Raw genomic sequence first — 17,454 nt, forward strand, 5'->3', positions numbered from 1 at the left:
CTATTGGCAAGTTTAATTGTGACATCAATATCTTCTATCTCAGCAGGTGCAATATCATGCATAATTTCTTTGTATAGTCGTAAGGTATTGCACTAGCACTAGCACCCATATCACATAAGCCATGATAACAATGATCTCCTATTTTAACAGAAATAACAGGCATGCCTACCACAGGTCTGTTTTTATTTAGCACAAGGTTTAGCAATTCTAGCAGTCTCATCAAGGATGAATAACATGCCCATCAATATTATCAGACAAGAGATCTTTAACAATAGCAATATCAGGTTCAACTTTAATTTGCTCAGGAGGTGTATAGTTTTAATATTGCTTTTACGAACCACAGTTGAAGCTTTAGCATGATCCTTTATCCTAACAGGGAAAGGTGGTTTCTCAACATAAGAAGTAGGAACAATAGGATCATTATAAGTGATAGTCTTTTCTTCAACTTTAATAGGTGCAGCTACTTTTACTTCTATGGGAGGATGATATTTAAACCACTTCTCCTTGGGGAGATCAACATAAGTAGCAAAAGATTCACAGAAAGAAGCTACTATCTCAGAGTCAAGTCCATATTTAGTGCTAAATTTACGGAAAACATCGGTATCCATAAAAGATTTAACACAATCAAACTTAGGTGTCATACCTGACTCCTTACCTTCGTCGAGGTCCCAATCTTCAGAGTTGCGTTTAATTATTTTCAATAAATCCCATTTGAATTCAATAGTCTTTGTCATGAAGGAGCTAGCACAAGAAGTATCATGCATGGTGCGATTGTTATCAGAAAGCCGAGCATATAAATTTTGAATAACCATCTCTCTTGAGAGCTCATGATTGGGGCATGAATATAACATTGATTTAAGCCTCCCCCAAGCTTGAGCGATGCTTTCTCCTTTGCGAGGCCAAAAATTATATATATAATTGTGATCACGATGAACAAGATGCATAGGACAAAACTTTTGATGAAATTCCAATTTCAATTGTTTGTAGTTCCATGACCCCGTATCATCACATAGCCTATACCATGTCAATGCATCTTCCTTCAAAGATGAAGGGAAGACCTTCTTCTTAATAACATCTCTGGGTACACCTGCAAGCTTAAATAATTCACAAACTTCATCCACATATATTAGGTGCTCATCACGACGCGTTATTCCGTCTCCTACAAAAGGATTAGCTAACAGTTTTTCTATCATACCCGAAGGAATTTCAAAGTAGACATTTTTATTTTCAGTAGGTTCAGTAGGTTGAGGAGCAACTCTTTGCTCTACTAGTTGGGGTGAAGATACCCCGAACAAGTCCCTCAGAGGATTACTTTCCATAGTAACAAGTGACAGTAAATTTCAGCACACTATATAAATTTTCCTTACCAAATTCCACCTACCAAAGGCGCTTCACTCCCCGGCAACAGGCGCCAGAAAAGAGTCTTGATGACCCACAAGTATAGGGGATCTATCATAGTCCTTTCGATAAGTAAGAGTGTCGAACCCAACGAGGAGCAGAAGGAAATGATAAGCGGTTTCCAACAAGGTATTCTCTGCAAGTACTGAAATAAGTGGTAACAGATAGTTTTGTGATAGGATAATTTGTAATGAGCAACAAGTAACAAAAGTAAATAAAGTGCAGCAAGGTGGCCCAATCCTTTTTGTAGCAAAGGACAAGCCTGGACAAACTCTTATATAGAGAAAAGCGCCCCCGAGGACACATGGGAATATCGTCAAGCTAGTTTTCATCACGCTCATATGATTCACGTTCGGTACTTTGATAATTTGGTATGTGGGTAAGCTAGTTTTCATCACGTTCATATGATTCGCGTTCGGTACTTTGATAATTTGGTATGTGGGTGGACCGGTGCTTGGGTACTGTCCTTACTTGGACAAGCATCCCACTTATGATTAACCTCTATTGCAAGCATCCGCAACTACAACAAAAGTACTAAGGTAAACCTAACCATAGCATGAAACATATGGATCCAAATCAGCCCCTTACGAAGCAACGCATAAACTAGGGTTTAAGCTTCTGTCACTCTAGAAACCCGTCATCTACTTATTACTTCTCGATGCCTTCCTCTAGGCCCAAATAATGGTAAAGTGTCATGTAGTCGACGTTCACATAACACCACTAGAGGAGAGACAACATACATCTCATCAAAATATCGAACGAATACCAAATTCACATGACTACTAATAGCAAGACTTCTCCCATGTCCTCAGGAACAAACGTAACTACTCACAAAGCATAATCATGTTTATAATCAGAGGGGTATTAATATGCATATAGGATCTGAACATATGATCTTCCACCAAATAAACCAACTAGCATCAACTACAAGGAGTAATTAACACTACTAGCAACCTACTAGTACCAATCCCGGACTTGGAGACAAGAATTGGATACAAGAGATGAACTAGGGTTTTGAGAAGAGATGGTGCTGGTGAAGATGTTGATGGAGATTGCCCTCTCCTGATGAGAGGAGCGTTGGTGATGACGATGGCGATGATTTCCCCCTCCCGGAGGGAAGTTTCCCTGGCAGAACAGCTCCGCCAGAGCCCTAGATTGGTTCCGCCTCGTGGCGGCGGAGTTTCATCCGAGAAGATGGCTTATGATTTTTTTTCCTCATCGAAAGACTTCATATAGCAGAAGATGGCCATCGGAGGGCCACCAGGGAGCCCATGAGCTAGGGGGGCGCGCCCCCACCCTCGTGGGCAGGGTGTGGCCCCCTGGTGAACTTCTTGCTCTCAGTATTTTTTATATATTCCAAAAACGTCTTCCGTGAAGTTTCAGGACTTTTGGAGCTGTGCAGAGTAGGTCTCTAATATTTGCTCCTTTTCCAGCCCAGAATCCCAGCTACCGGCATTCTCCCTCTTTATGTAAACGTTGTAAAATAAGAGAGAATAGGCATAAGTATTGTGACATAATGTGTAATAACAGCCCATAATGCAATAAATATCGATATAAAAGCATGATGCAAAATGGACGTATCAGAAACTGACACCCGCCAGCCACCTGTGTGCAAAGCACGTCGGTAGAACCAGTCTCGCGTAAGCGTACGCGTAATGTCGATCCGGGCCGCTTCATCCAACAATTCCGCCGAACCAAAGTATGACATGCTGGTAAGCAGTATGACTTGTATCGCCCACAACTCACTTGTGTTCTACTCGTGCATATAACATCTACGCAATAACCTGGCTCGGATGCCACTGTTGGGGAACATAGTAATTTCAAAAAAAATTCCTACGCACACGCAGGATCATGGTGATGCATAGCAACGAGAGGCGAGAGTGTGTCCACGTACCCTCGTAGACCGAATGTGGAAGCATTAGCACAACGCGGTTGATGTAGTCGTACGTCTTCACGATCCGACCGATCCAAGTACCGAACGCACGGCACCTCCGAGTTCTGCACACGTTCAACTCGATGATGTCCCACGAGCTCCGATCCGGCAAAGCTTCACAGGAGAGTTTCGTTAGCACAACGGCGTGGTGACGGTGATGATGATGCTACCGACGCAGGGCTTCGCCTAAGCACCGCTACGATATGATCGGGGTGGATTATGGTGGAGGGGGCACCGCACATGGCTAAGAGATCAATGATCAATTGTTGTGTCTATGGGGTGCCCCCTGCCCCCGTATATAAAGGAGCAAGGGGAGGAGGCGGCCGGCCAGGGAGAGGCGCGCCAAGAGGGGGAGTCCTACTCCCACTAGGAGGACTCCTTTTCCTAGTAGGAGTAGGAGAGGGGGAAGGAAAGGGAGAGGAGGAGAAGGAAAGAGGGGGCCGCCCCCCCTTGCCCTAAACCAATCCGGTTTGGGCCTTGGGGGGCGCGCCCCACACTCCCCTTGATGCCCTCTATTTCCACTAAGGCCCATGTAGGCCCATTAAGCCCCCCGGGGGGTTCCGGTAACCCCCCGGTACTCCGGTATATGTCTGAAACCTTCGGAACCTTTTCGGTGTCAGAACATAGTCGTCCAATATATCGATCTTTACATCTCGACCATTTCGAGACTCCTCGTCATGTTCGTGATCATATTCGGGACTTCGAAGTACCTTCGGTACATCAAAACACAGAAACTCATAATACCGATCGTCACCGAACTTTAGGGGTGCGGACCCTACGGGTTCAAGAACTATGTAGACATGACCGAGACACGTCTCCGGTCAATAACCAATAGCGGAACCCGGATGCTCATATTGGCTCCCACATATTCTACGAAGATCTTTATCGGTCAAACCGCACAACAACATACGTTGTTCCCTTTGTCATCGGTATGTTACTTGTCCGAGATTCGATCGTCGGTATCTCAATACCTACTTCAATCTCATTGCCGGCAAGTCTATTTACTCGTTCTGTAATACATCATCCCGCAACTAACTCATTAGTTACAATGCTTGCAAGGCTTATAGTGATGTGCATTACCGAGTGGGCCCAGAGATACCTCTCCGACAATCGGAGTGACAAATCCTAATCTCAAAATACGCCAACTCAATAAGTACCTTCGGAGACACATGTAGAGCACCTTTATAATCACCCAGTTACGTTGTGACATTTGGTAGCACACAAAGTGTTCCTCCGGTAAACGGAAGTTGCATAATCTCATAGTCATAGGAACATGTATAAGTCATGAAGAAAGCAATAGCAACATACTAAACGATCAAGTGCTAAGCTAACGGAATGGGTCAAGTCAATCACATCATTCTCCTAATGATGTGATCCCGTTAATCAAATGACAACGCATGTCTATGGCTAGGAAACATAACCATCTTTGATCAATGAGCTAGTCAAGTAGAGGCATACTAGTGACACTCTGTTTGTCTATATATTCACACATGTATCATGTTTTCGGTTAATACAATTCTAGCATGAATAATAAACATTTATCATGATATAAGGAAATAAATAATAATTTTATTATTGCATCTAGGGCATATTTCCTTCACTTCCACCACGCCGCCCCCGTGCACCGCAGACCGCCGACCCACCTGTGGACGCCGCCGAACTACGTCGACCTCGTCAGCGACGACGACGACACCGGCGGTCACTGAAGACGGCGACGGCCACGGCATGGACGGACATGGCAGGTGCGTGCAGGCGGCTTTTTTTAAATTTTGTTTTTATGTTAATTATGGAACTGGGCCGTTTAAGTGCGGCGTGAAACTGGGCCGTTTTATGGCCGTGACCCTTAAATATGTTTTATTTTTTTAACTGTGTTTATTCACTTTTTTAGGCATTTTATTTTTTATTTTTTCCTTTTTATCACGTTCACTCCGGACATGATTTGAGATGCGGCCACGTGTTGAGCGCACCCACGATCCGACGGACAAAGGCGGATATAGGTGAACCTATTGCCGTCCTAAAAAAACAAAATCCGGCTAAACTGAATGTCCATTTAGAGTCGTGTGATGAAGTTGGGCTTACCCACTACCGAACAAAGGTAAACATGGAGGCGAGGAGGCGAGGACGAAGGAACCGCCGAACCGGGCGTGTGGTTTTCCCTCGGGGGACACCCGAACAGCGACGGCCGCACGTGCGTACGCACGCGCCGTGCAGTCCGTCTCCGGCATCCCTCTCTCCGTCGGTCCGTCGGTCAGTCCGTCCGTGCGCTGCGCCCTGCCTGGAGCCTGCTCGTCTTACGTTGCCTCGTCGCCACGCTTTCGTCACGGACGAGACGCCGCCGCCGCAGTTATTTTCTCCCTTTTTTTCACCCTCGCATCCTTTTGGCCCGGTTCCAAATGTGAAAAATCCACGCACCTTTCCCGGCCGGCCTTCTCCTCCGGACGCGGATTTCGTGTCCGTGCATGGCCCAATAATACGAAAAGCCATGGCTACGAGTAAAGAATTGGCGTCCGTATTTCCCCCATGCGCCATGCGGGGTGCTTTTTATCGCTTTCGACCGGGAGCGAGTAATAAATGGACAAATGGATATGACAGACAATCAATCTGCGCTGCGCTGCACCAACCTGCCGGCAGCAGTCTGGCCGGGTCCGTTCACCTGTCCACGTAGCGCTACAGCAGCAGCAGCAGCAGCAACACGGGAGCAGGGGCATAAATTAACCAGGCCCCGATTTTATCCCGAATATCTTTCTCGATCGTGCGGCTCGCGGTCGTGCCGACACTTTACCCGTTCCTTCATTCCCCTTTCTCGACGTTCAGACTCGTGTTGCCTTCAGTATCCCCTTTTCTGCATCTCATCTCGGTGAAAAAAGTATACTACCGCTTTATCCCTTTTCCGGGCCAGTGTTGTCACAATTCCACCTGGATCGCAAGACGCCGCTGGCCGGTCGCCGTTCCATTCGATCCGGACGGTTCATGATCGACCGTTCGATCTGGAAAGATCAGAACCCGCCGTGCTTTCCGTAGCTCAGTTCGTATGAACTGCATGCATGACGAAAGGCGTGAAAGGTGCCAGTTGCCCGTTTGGTTCCGAAGTACTACTGTACTACTGTACTAGCCTTGCTTTCTCCGATCTCTGCCGTTTGAACGCCTAAATGTAAACGCATGGTGCTTTTACCACCCACTTGCCGGACTGAATAAATTTCCAGCTTATTCGTTCCGTGCCGCGACCAGACTCCAGCCAGGGTCAATCCACCATCAATTCTCTAAGTGATAGTGATCATCAAGTAGGATGTAGTAACTTGTTAGGCCAGAGAAAAGGCTGTGGTTGGCCTTAGCATGGACTCTTTGCCTTTGCAGGCTCGACTTTTTTCATCGTCCAATATCCTCTCCCAGCCGTTGATGGTTTCAGCAGCCAAAACGCGCGCGCGTGCGTGCCTTCGTCCGTTCTTGCGCCCGAACCTCAGCGCGCGACCGCAAATTTGGATTTAGCAGAGCATGCAGTCCACGGTAATTTCGATCGCCTTTCGGTACATATTTTTTTACTGCCCTGCGCAGCTCACCCGTCGGCCGGTCACGTACGCTGAATTGCACCGTTCGGTCTAGCCGCCGGCGTCCGCCCGTCGCGCTCTGCAAGACGACGGGTCGACGACGTGGTTCACTCAAACTTGGAAATTAACCCGATCGCAGGATAGTTCAACTCGTGGTGACTATGTCACCCTACTCTGATAGGCTAGAGAAACCTAGTACATGGCTTCGCCGTGGACTAGTCCAGTGATCGCGTGATTATGTCATCCACTACGCCAGCATCATGTTGGCTCTCCATTTCATGTATGATTCAGGAAGTTCTGAAGACAAAGCATCCACTCATTTCTGTCATACATACACTGCACTGAAGGTAGAAAGATAGAGTGGCGACCCTATGAGTGACGGAAGACAAAAGAAAACGGTTTTCTACAAACAACTCCTTTTTTTTCGTGAAACAAAATTGAACTCTGCAACTCTGAAAAAAAATCGCAGGCGGGATGCACCACATGCGTCGTGGTCGATAGTGCTCTTCCTCCAGCACGGTCATTCAGATTTCGCGTACACGATCCGACTGTGATTTCCATCCAAGAACTGGCCTGTGTACCAGCCCCTGCTCTTGACTTCCGAAACGAACACGGGGAACACGCTCTCCATCTTCTGATAGGCGTCGTTCAGGACCGTGTCACGTGGTCCAGCGCCTGATCTCTCCATCTCCGAAGCGAAGGCAGCGACCAGCCACCCCCTCAGCGCATCCTCCCCGGTTGCGCTCTGCTCAAGAACCATGTACGCCTTGTCGCTTTTTTGGGTGAGCAGAAATTTCTCGTTTGGGAAAATAGACCTCAGCTCTTCGACACGCCGTGGGCTCAAAACCCTGCGAAGTGGTTGCCCGACTTTCACGCTTCCTGCTTCTACTATTAACCGGTTAGGGAACAGAAGATCTTCTCTGTATCTTAGCTCAGCTGGGCTTGAAACCTTTCCGCTCTGCAGAGTAAGGAACGGAATTAGTATTGTAGTAATTCGGAAAACAGGAAGCATTTACAGTTACAGGTCAAACGTAAGAAACCTTGATAAAATCAGCCACCACCATTGCTGTTCTTTGTGGATTAAGTGTGTTTATAGGAGTTGCTCTCATCTCTTGCACCACTCCCCATATATGCACAGCAGAAAGCAATGGGCCTATGATTAGCTGCAAGAAATTTGATATAGTAATTAGAAGCTTGTACCAAACAAAAAGTTCTCAACATAATAAGTTCCGGATTCTGATGGTCGTTCTCATTCTCAATGTAATGACCACTCTAATCTAATTCACGTAATGCACTTTTTTTTACTTCGTTTACTTCCCTGATAAAATGAAACAGAGTAACTTAACAAGTGTATTATTGCAAATATGTACCTTTCCTTGAGTCGTTGAACATACTGTAGATGATAATCCAATGCCAGCTCCTATCCCCATAACATTGAAAAGTGTCGAGATGGCTTCCCCTTTAGCAAACAAGTCACTAAGGTTGCCTTCTTTCGCAAAAGATGAATATATTGGTAGCCTTGTCGCTCTGGCAGCAACCACAGCCATTCCCTACAATGACAAGCAATAAGATATCACTGTGATGGCAGCTCAGTTTTCAGGCAGAAAATCTGGACAAATATGTTCATTTTTACAACGTCCTATAATCGACAGTCATTCCATATAACCATCAGGCGCAGAGGACAGTCGTTTTATCTTTGAGTAAGCTCTCGACAAATTAAACACGCAATGTCGAACAGAAGATTGTATTGCAATATACGTGCCATTTGAAGTGCAGCATATTCAAGTTAAATTCGCACCTTCGCAAAATTTCCCAAGCCTGCCACTTCAAGAAAAAGTTGCGGACACAGTGGTGAAATGAAGTCCAAGGCAGTACCAAAATCATAGAGAACATCAGCTGGCACCAAAACAAAGAGGCATCGATGATGTAGCTTAGAAAGAAAATTTCAGTAGAAGAACACAAACAAGCATAAATATCAGAAAATGGGTGACACGGTAATATGATGATTACCCACCAAATATCCTCCAACTCTTTGGCTCTGAATCCATTCTTGCCCCCATGCCGCTACAGATGAGTTTTCCTGCGTGCTGCATTCCATCTTTTAGAATCTGAAATGGTTAAAGAAAATCAGCCAAGATGTTTCGGTCGTACTACCGGCTAGAAACTTTAGCATCTCTGTCAGCATATGCTTACCCAACTTACAGCCGTTGCTTGCGCAGGGGTAGGTCGTAGACCTGCAGCAAATAATAAAGACTGAACCGCAGCCCACACGGGCCGTCAGTAGAAGGTACCATGTTTGCTCATCAAACAAAGTAGGTAAAAATAATTTAAGTATCTAGAAAGCGGCTCAAATTCATGGAACTGACACACATTATCCAATGACGACTCTTATTGCTAACGAATAACAGCAACCAGATGAACTGACCTGGGTCGATAGCACATGCAGCATAGCACTAGAAAAATGCTGGAGTGCTCGGAATTTGGTATATGTTAGGTAACCCTCATTCACACTGCATGAGCAAGAGCAAAACTCATCAAATAATGTCGTCCATCAGAGTATCAAGAATGTCAACGATTCGGGAACTCATACCTGTATGGATAACCAGATGGAAAAAACTTGTTCAAGAAAGAATCAACCAACTTATCATGTGCCATCCTGTCATCCTGGATAAGTTTTACCTACAGGAAAATAGGAGCTATAACTAATACGATAATAGAGAATTTACACTGAACTATATAATTATCATGAAAGTAACATTCCAGTACTTTGACTACACAATTATGCTTGCTCATACTGAGATTTTTAGTTATCTAGGTAAGCAGTAAACATTTCCCTAGAAGGGGAAAAGGCTGCTTGCTGTAAACAAATTCAAACAACAATTTGGAAGGTTCATAGTCCATTGTATCATTGGAACAAAGGGTCATATGACATGTAACATGTCCCATCAGTTAAACAATCACACCAAACTATGTACTACACTTTCTATCAAAAATAACACTCAGGGCAAAGATGAAGCAGTGCTACAAATTAGCTACTGTACTATTGTGTAAACTGAAGCATCTAGCAGTGTGGTTATTGTTTATACCTTTATTTGTGTTAGCTCCAAGATTCATTTTTAACTGGGCAGTACTAAAACTATAGTAGGCTCATAATAACAGTTTTAAAGTTCAGAAATGACAACAGAGTCGAACAGGCACATTGTTATTCACACTAAGTCAATTTAATGATTGATATGTTGGTCTCTATCGCCAAATGATTGATTCTTTCTTGAAAAATACTTCCTCATTATCAATATATAAGACGATTTTGTGGCTAGTTTAGCCTACAAAAAACGTCTTATATTTTGGTACGGAGGTAGTAAGAAGTTACTCCCTCCGTTCACAAATATAAGATGTTCTAACTATTTTCTGAAATGGATGTATGCAGGCACGTTTTAGTGTGTATGTTCACTAATTTCAGTCCGTATGCAGTCCATATTGAAATATCCAAAACAACTTATATTTGTGAATATAGGGAGTAATATATTGGCCAAGTATGTATTTTGTGACGAGCCCCTTGCGACAATAGATAGGGAATTCAGATATTTGGCACTCCAATTTCAGGTGCCAGAGGGGGAAATCTAATCTGATTCCAACTGAAAACAACATTTTTCACTGTCATCCTAGTCTCGTGTTGGGCGTAATCCTGGTCGGCACACCAAGGATGAAAAAACGATGCAAGCCTGAAAGTTCATAGAAAACTACAGTAGTAACCACAAGGGAAAATGCAGAAGGCTTACAGATACGGCCCCGCCCCCGCCGGCGTCGAAGCTGCAGAGCCGCGAGACGGACTCTGAAATCTCCACCCACGACTCCGGCCTCCGGGGCGTCTCCATCGCGGCCGGCTTGTCGCCGCCTCCGCGAATTCTCTCCTGCGGAAGATTGGCGCACAAAACTAAGAGAGAATTTAACCGGGAGGAGCCGCGGTGCGGCGCACGGGGAGTAGGGATAAAGGATTGCGCGGTAAGGTTGCTGCGCTTACGAGTATGTCCATGGGGGCGCGACGCGGAGAGGAATCGCCTCGTCTTCTTCCTTTGGGCCGGTCGGTTCGACCGAGACGGCGGCCGGCGGCCGGCGGCGAGGCGGCAGGGGAAGGGATGTGGGTTAGCCGGTCGCAGAGGGCGGGGATTCCAACTCCTCTTCTGTCGCATGTGTCGCCGTGTGAGTTTTTCTTCCTCAGAAGAGGCCGCGAACTGCTTCTGCAGCGAAAGCGGGCCGAGTAGGCCCGGGGCCCGAGCCTGATGCGGCCCGCCACGGCCCATTCCCTCGACGACCGTCAGACCGAGCCGCCGTGACAAGTCCAAACTGGACGAACTCATTTGACCGAACACATCTCCATCGCCATCGCCATGAGAAGATCACCATAGCACTGGACAACCTCCCGATCCCGAGCAGCTCCGATTGGAAGGCCGCCGTGGCGAGATCCCGCGCGGGAAGGGCCTCGATGGGACCACCGCCGACCAGGTGGCCCCTGCTGGCCGCCCTCGTCGCGGCGGCGCTGCTCGCCGGCGCGGCGGCGGCGACGGAGGAGGCCTACGTCACGCTGCTCTACGGCGACGAGTTCGTCCTCGGCGTGCGCGTCCTGGGCAAGTCCATCCGCGACACCGGCACGCGGCGGGACATGGTCGTGCTCGTCTCCGACGGCGTCTCCGAGTACTCGCGGGAGCTCCTCGAGGTTTGCTGAATACTACCCACGCCCACGAATTTAGCGGTAGATTAAATGTGCTTCAGTGAAGTAGCAGCTTTAGCGCAGAGTTGTTTGGGGTTGAACCAACTGGTTGAAATGGAGATGCAAGGAGGATGTTGCTGCTTACTTTAGGAGTTTATTAGGGGTGCTCACTGTGATATCTGTGTACGAAATTCATCATGGGTTATGATAGGTTCGCGCAGAATGGTGTGGACCTGGATGAAAATTTTGTCATTCTAGTCCGTATTACTGTAGTTCAGAAGATTCCTGAAAGAAAAAATCACTTCAGAAGATGCCACACTACAATGAACATTATTTGTCAATCTTCTTACCTGCAAAGCAGTTTCGGTGTATGTTTCAAACTAATCCGTATTGAATCTAACATTAGATAAATTCTAGGCTGATGGTTGGATCGTGAAGCGTATAACTTTACTGGCTAATCCTAACCAAGTGAGACCAACGAGGTTTTGGGGTGTCTACACAAAGTTGAAGATATTCAACATGACAAGCTACAAAAAGGGTACGTGCCGATAATAATTTAAGTGATTGTGCTTCTTTATTTCCGTCACCAAGTCCGTCTGTTTCAAAATGATAAATCATTTTTTTAGTTCTTGAAAAGTATTTTTTTTTTCTGACATCGCTTTCTCCTCATATTTTTTGTATTGCTATTCTAAAAGGTTGCTGTTCTCCCAGTTGTTTATCTTGATGCAGATACTGTAGTTGTAAAAAGTATCGAGGATGTTTTCAAGTGTGGGAAGTTCTGTGGGAACTTGAAGCATTCTGAAAGAATGAATTCCGGAGTGATGGTTGTGGAGCCATCTGAAACTGTTTTCAAGGATATGATTAGCCAAGTAGACCGGTTGCCTTCCTACACTGGAGGTCAATGCACTTCTTTTCCTATTATATTCAGGCAATTGTTTGGAGAACACAAGCTGATTGGCTGTGAACAGTTTGCTCACATCTATTAAATTTCAGTGCATGCTGGTCCATATAAAAAAAAGAATTCTTGTGCAATAAACTTGAGAGCGATCGCACTTACCTAAACGGAAGAGACTAATTATATAAGAAAAATGTTTTTTTTTTCATACGGGTAACTTGGTAAGTGCTTTCAGAGACTTTGCTCTCACACTTACAAAATGTAAAGTAAATAATTATTTGCTTCAGTGTGTTACTTTTCATAGATTTGGCATGTTAGTGCATGTAAGCAAAAGTTATTTCATAAATAGACAGTATGTTTTTAAGGCGTCCGTAAGGACATAGTAGACAGTTGCACATCCACCACCTTTCAATCACACCTGAATTTTTCAGCCCTGCTGCTCTCTTTGGCCTGTTTTGACCAGCATTTATGATGATTTGTTAGTCTTCTTCATGCACTGTCAGGTCCTCTTTTAAGTTTACAATGGCAACACCAGGGCAATTCTCAAGCTATCCCATCCTCTGCAGAAATTCTCCACTTGCAGTTCATACACACCATCAATACTCTCAGGTGTTAACAGCTTGTGGCTGCAGAACCTGTTTGTAGAGTACTCACATCTTCTTATGATTCCCCATCATGCTTAATGTCGAGGACACTACTACCCCCCTCAACATCAAAACCTATTCCCTCGCTGGGTATGTTCAAGATAGAGGAGGGCATTACGATCATCATGCGAAATAGTCTAAGGAAACTTAGCCCATGGTTTTGGAAAGATTTGTGATGCCCAGTTGGAAGTTATTTTGGGCCTTTGATGATTATATTTAGCATTGTAGTTGATTTTATGTGCTGTATTTAATCGGGATGCTGAATTAATCAATGCAGGGGATCAAGGTTTTCTTAATTCATATTATGCTGATTTTGCTAACTCCCGCGTGTATGAGCCAGACTCACCTTTAACACCTGAACCGGAGACACAGCGCCTTTCTACCTTGTATAATGCTGATGTTGGTCTTTACATGCTAGCCAACAAGGTAATATTCTTTATGTGCACTGATAATGCCTAACACATTAGTATTTATCTGACTAATTATGACCTTTTTGCAAACTTGATACTGCATGCGCCTTATCTTGTTTCTCTGTAAAAAATATATATGCCAGCCATTACTGTATTCCATGTTATTTAAACCTTGTCCTTGCAAAGAAATAGATTCCAGTAAGGTATGCAAGTCACAACTATTCTAGTCTTTTGAATGTATGGAAGGTCACTGATATCACAAACTAAGACAATATCTGTGTTTATTTTTATACTACTTATTTGTTGTCTCGTGCTCATAAAAGTACAAAACCAAACCTTTTTTGGGTGCCCATTAGATGTTAGTTACATGAGTTTTATAGAGCATGATGCTTTGTTTGGGACTCATGGTCTAATTTATGTTGTAGTGGATGGTTGATGAAAAGGAACTTAGAGTTATTCACTACACACTAGGTCCCCTTAAACCCTGGGACTGGTGGACAGCTTGGCTTGTAAAACCTGTGGAGATATGGCAGGTAAAATTCCATCTCATTTATCTATTTTTTACTTATATATGTAATATTTTGTGAAAGTGAATTAGTAGCATGTTGGTGATAAGTTTATGCTCTGTATGATTCCAGGATGTTAGGCAAAAACTTGAAGAATCTCTTCCGGGAACCGGTGGGGGAAGGAACCCTCATGATCAGCTGGTGGTCAAATTTTTATTCATTCTTCCCTTCTGCCTGCTGTTATTTGGTTATTACCAATCATGCTTTCAGGTTAAATCACAGTTCATGTTGCTAGTTTTTTCAACTTTGTAGATATAATACATGTTCTTATAGGAGTTTATTGACCTTTGATCGATCATGGGTGTGATGTTTTTGACAGAACTATAAGGATTTTCCAAGTGTGCAGTCTTTATGTGCGTTTGCAAGAAGAGGCCGTCATAAGTATAAGTCTGAAGAGGCACTTCCATCTTATTCAGCAGTTGGTGTTTCATCATCTACATTTTCTACTTCAAATCAAAGAGTTAGTTACTCCTCTTCAACAGCAAACAAACACTGAATTTGTAGCATGTGTTAAGTAGGTTTTTTCATTCTAACATGAACCAAGGTACTTTCTGCATTTTGCACTTGTAATACATTCTATTGAACGTTGACTATTGGGCATGTATGTATCAGCTTTAAGAATGAATATGAAGCCTAAAGGGACCACCCTTCATGATGATTTTTAATAAAGTTGTCCCAGAATATAAAATAATGTTTATATTGGAAAATATTGGTAAAGCGTTCACCCTGCACAAAACTGGGCCGGGGAGATGGTATCTTGTTCTATATGAATTTACTATCCTAGTTATATTTTGTTACTTAGCTTAATGTTCTTACCGAAATGTGTTGACGATCATGTTATATTGGCCTAATGGGTGTTTAACACTGCCACAGATCTCAAACGGGCCACATCTGAAGCTGCCTTCTTATTTCGGGGCGATTGCTGTGCTAATCTGTTTTATGTCTGCTGGTGTCTCTCTTGCCTTTGCTTTCACTATCATTCCACGACAAATTATGCCATGGACAGGTCTGCTACTGATGTTTGAGTGGACCTTCGTGGCATTCTTCTTATTGTTTGGTAGCTATCTCCGTTTTGTCTATCGATGGGGAAGTATCAGTGCAACTCATGTGGGATATAGCAATTCTGATTCATCAGAGAATCACATGGCTACAGGCATGTTATACTATTTAACTTCTTGCAAAGGTTCATCTTTCTTCTCTAAAATGTTAGGTATCTAACAGCTTGGTCTTTTGCAGGCCATCATCAGCGCAATATATCCGACTTCGACATGGAGGCGACATTTTACTGGACAGGGATGGCTGTCATAGCTATCATTACTGTATTTTCACCAACTATCTTGGGTATAACTGCATTATTTACAAAGTAAGACACTTACTGGCCCTTCTCTTTTCGTTCCTATTAATATGAAGAAAGAAGGGGGAGAAACTCTGGTAGTACACCCCACCAATCTTGAATACGTAAAAATGGGGCAATGCCCGGCATTTCCATAGGACTACAGGAACAGGGACTGTTGAAAACTTGGGATTGAGGACTACACCGAGAGGGGATAGGAGGGGTTGCTGGTATGGGAGCTATGACTTGTGGGTGTGTGTGGACTTCCTAGACCACATAATTATCTTGGGGTAGCACGGACCTTTTCTATTTTGTTCGTAAAGGGTAGTGGTGGTGATTTAAGGATTCTGACTTACTCCTGTAGAAATGTAGATTTGTATATTTCACAAACTGTCTGAAAGGCATCTTGTGTGTATGTTTCTCTTGCCAGTAACTGATCAGCCCCTGTGCATGTTCTTTTCTTTGTCAGGCTAGGGTTGATGGTTGCCGGTGGTGTTCTGCTGGCATCTTTTATGACGTATGCTTCGGTGCATCTTGCTATCTCAGCCTTCCACAAGGGTCAAAAAGATAGGAATGGGTCGAGAACTAGAAGAATTTGTTTCTGGTGTTTGTAGTAAGCTTTGTGCCTACGTTGTTAATTTAGTTCATGTTGTTGTACATTTTTACTCAAGGAGATTTTGGTGGTTCCGTTTGCACAGATATTCCACTTTTGTAACACTGATGCCAAATCAAAGGTACATAGGTTCCAATAGTTGACATGCAGCTCGCAGGCCTGCAAGTGTAAAGCTTTTTGTCTATAAAACTCTTCCTGCCATTTGCTCGTTGTACAATATGATCGGCGGTTCTATATTGGAACTATGGAACATGAACTGAATCGGTGTTACAAGTGTGCTGGGCTAGTATTAGCCAGAGAACTACGTACAGTAACTGCGGTTTCATTTATTTCAACGTTCTGATTTTATGTAGAATAAAACGATATGTATTGAATCTCCAAAACTAACATGAGCTGATGAGCATGCGGCCTCTGCTCTTTCTGAAGCACCGGCAAAACGCCAGCAGATAAAAGTTTAAACAGGCACGTTGTTCCTGCAGAGAAATCTGCACGTTGGCACTATGGGCCTGTTTGGATGCTTGCATCATTTTTCGGTTTCGTGGAGGTAGAGCCTGTTCTAGGTGATAGGAGTTCTGGGCCATGTTTTGCAGTTGTTTGATTGATTGCATTGCCTCTTCCTCAAGATGCAGAAACGCAAGCACGGCATTTGGTTGTATTTCTGTGCTTCCAAGATGCAACGTTCGGTTGTCTGTTTTACGTCGCACTGATGGTTACTTGCACTGATAATTACTCTCACCTACACGGTGAACTTAACTCGCACCATCACACTTGAACAATTTCATTTGTGAGCATTCAAATAAAAACTCATAACATGAGAATCATGTGGAACAACGAGATGAAACTAAGTGATCAAAGGAGATTTTAAAAAATTGACTGACTGATGAATTTGATGAAATTTGTCTAAAATAAGTTCAAACTTGAACATGAAATCGAGGAGTTACCATTAAGGAAACTCGAAATCGATTGCCAGAATGGAATCACTTTGTTGATCCACATCTTCTTCATGTAGACATCGTCGTGAAATGGTGGACCGACAAAGTAGATGATAAAGAGGATAGGTGACAGAGAGGGAGAGAGAGAGGGGATGAACAAAACACCTTCACGTACACACAGACAAAGTATAGTAAGGAGATAAAGATATATTCATCTATGACGGTCGATCGGGTGTGACTAATTTGAAAAAAAAATCATCTAAAAAGCCAAATATAAACACTAATTTGAGGATTAACAGTAAACAAAATTAGGAAGCGATCATGAGAACGGGATCCCAACGTCAATGTGCATCTTTTTCGCGTGGAGCTTATCTCAAATCGAAGCACCATTGTATAGATTAGAAGGGATTAGGCGAAGGAGATTGAGGAAGGTGAGGAGAACACACCACGTGCAAATAGCTACGAGAGAATTCCTTA

The 17,454-nt window shown here is 44.1% G+C and overlaps 2 protein-coding genes across 3 annotated transcripts; one reads left to right on the top strand and one right to left on the bottom strand.

Moving 5' to 3' along the window:
• Nucleotides 1-7,137: 7,137 nt before the first annotated feature.
• On the bottom strand, nt 7,138-11,076 carry LOC125539140 (protein root UVB sensitive 2, chloroplastic-like). The gene is made up of 10 exons (XM_048702508.1): nt 10,898-11,076; nt 10,656-10,787; nt 9,467-9,555; nt 9,302-9,386; nt 9,070-9,129; nt 8,891-8,984; nt 8,675-8,772; nt 8,247-8,426; nt 7,917-8,039; nt 7,138-7,834 (listed from the first exon to the last, which is right to left on the bottom strand). Exons 1-10 carry the CDS (start codon nt 10,907-10,909, stop codon nt 7,397-7,399), a joined length of 1,311 nt encoding a protein of 436 aa, XP_048558465.1. The 5' UTR covers nt 10,910-11,076; the 3' UTR covers nt 7,138-7,396.
• Nucleotides 11,077-11,217: 141 nt separating this feature from the next.
• Nucleotides 11,218-16,301, top strand: LOC125539138 (inositol phosphorylceramide glucuronosyltransferase 1-like). Of its 2 annotated transcripts, none has more exons than XM_048702507.1 (10): nt 11,218-11,590; nt 12,002-12,122; nt 12,296-12,481; nt 13,401-13,549; nt 13,959-14,066; nt 14,172-14,309; nt 14,419-14,559; nt 14,973-15,254; nt 15,341-15,462; nt 15,902-16,301. In XM_048702507.1, the coding sequence occupies exons 1-10, from the start codon at nt 11,360-11,362 to the stop codon at nt 16,044-16,046; spliced, it is 1,623 nt and encodes a 540-aa protein (XP_048558464.1). In that variant the 5' UTR covers nt 11,218-11,359; the 3' UTR covers nt 16,047-16,301. The 2 variants fall into 2 exon arrangements, with proteins under 2 accessions (XP_048558464.1, XP_048558463.1); XM_048702506.1 differs by having other exon boundaries at nt 14,973-15,252; nt 15,336-15,462.
• The last annotated feature ends 1,153 nt before the right edge of the window (nt 16,302-17,454 follow it).

Source organism: Triticum urartu, chromosome 2 (genome assembly GCF_003073215.2).
Source record: "Triticum urartu cultivar G1812 chromosome 2, Tu2.1, whole genome shotgun sequence".
NCBI lineage: Eukaryota > Viridiplantae > Streptophyta > Magnoliopsida > Poales > Poaceae > Triticum > Triticum urartu.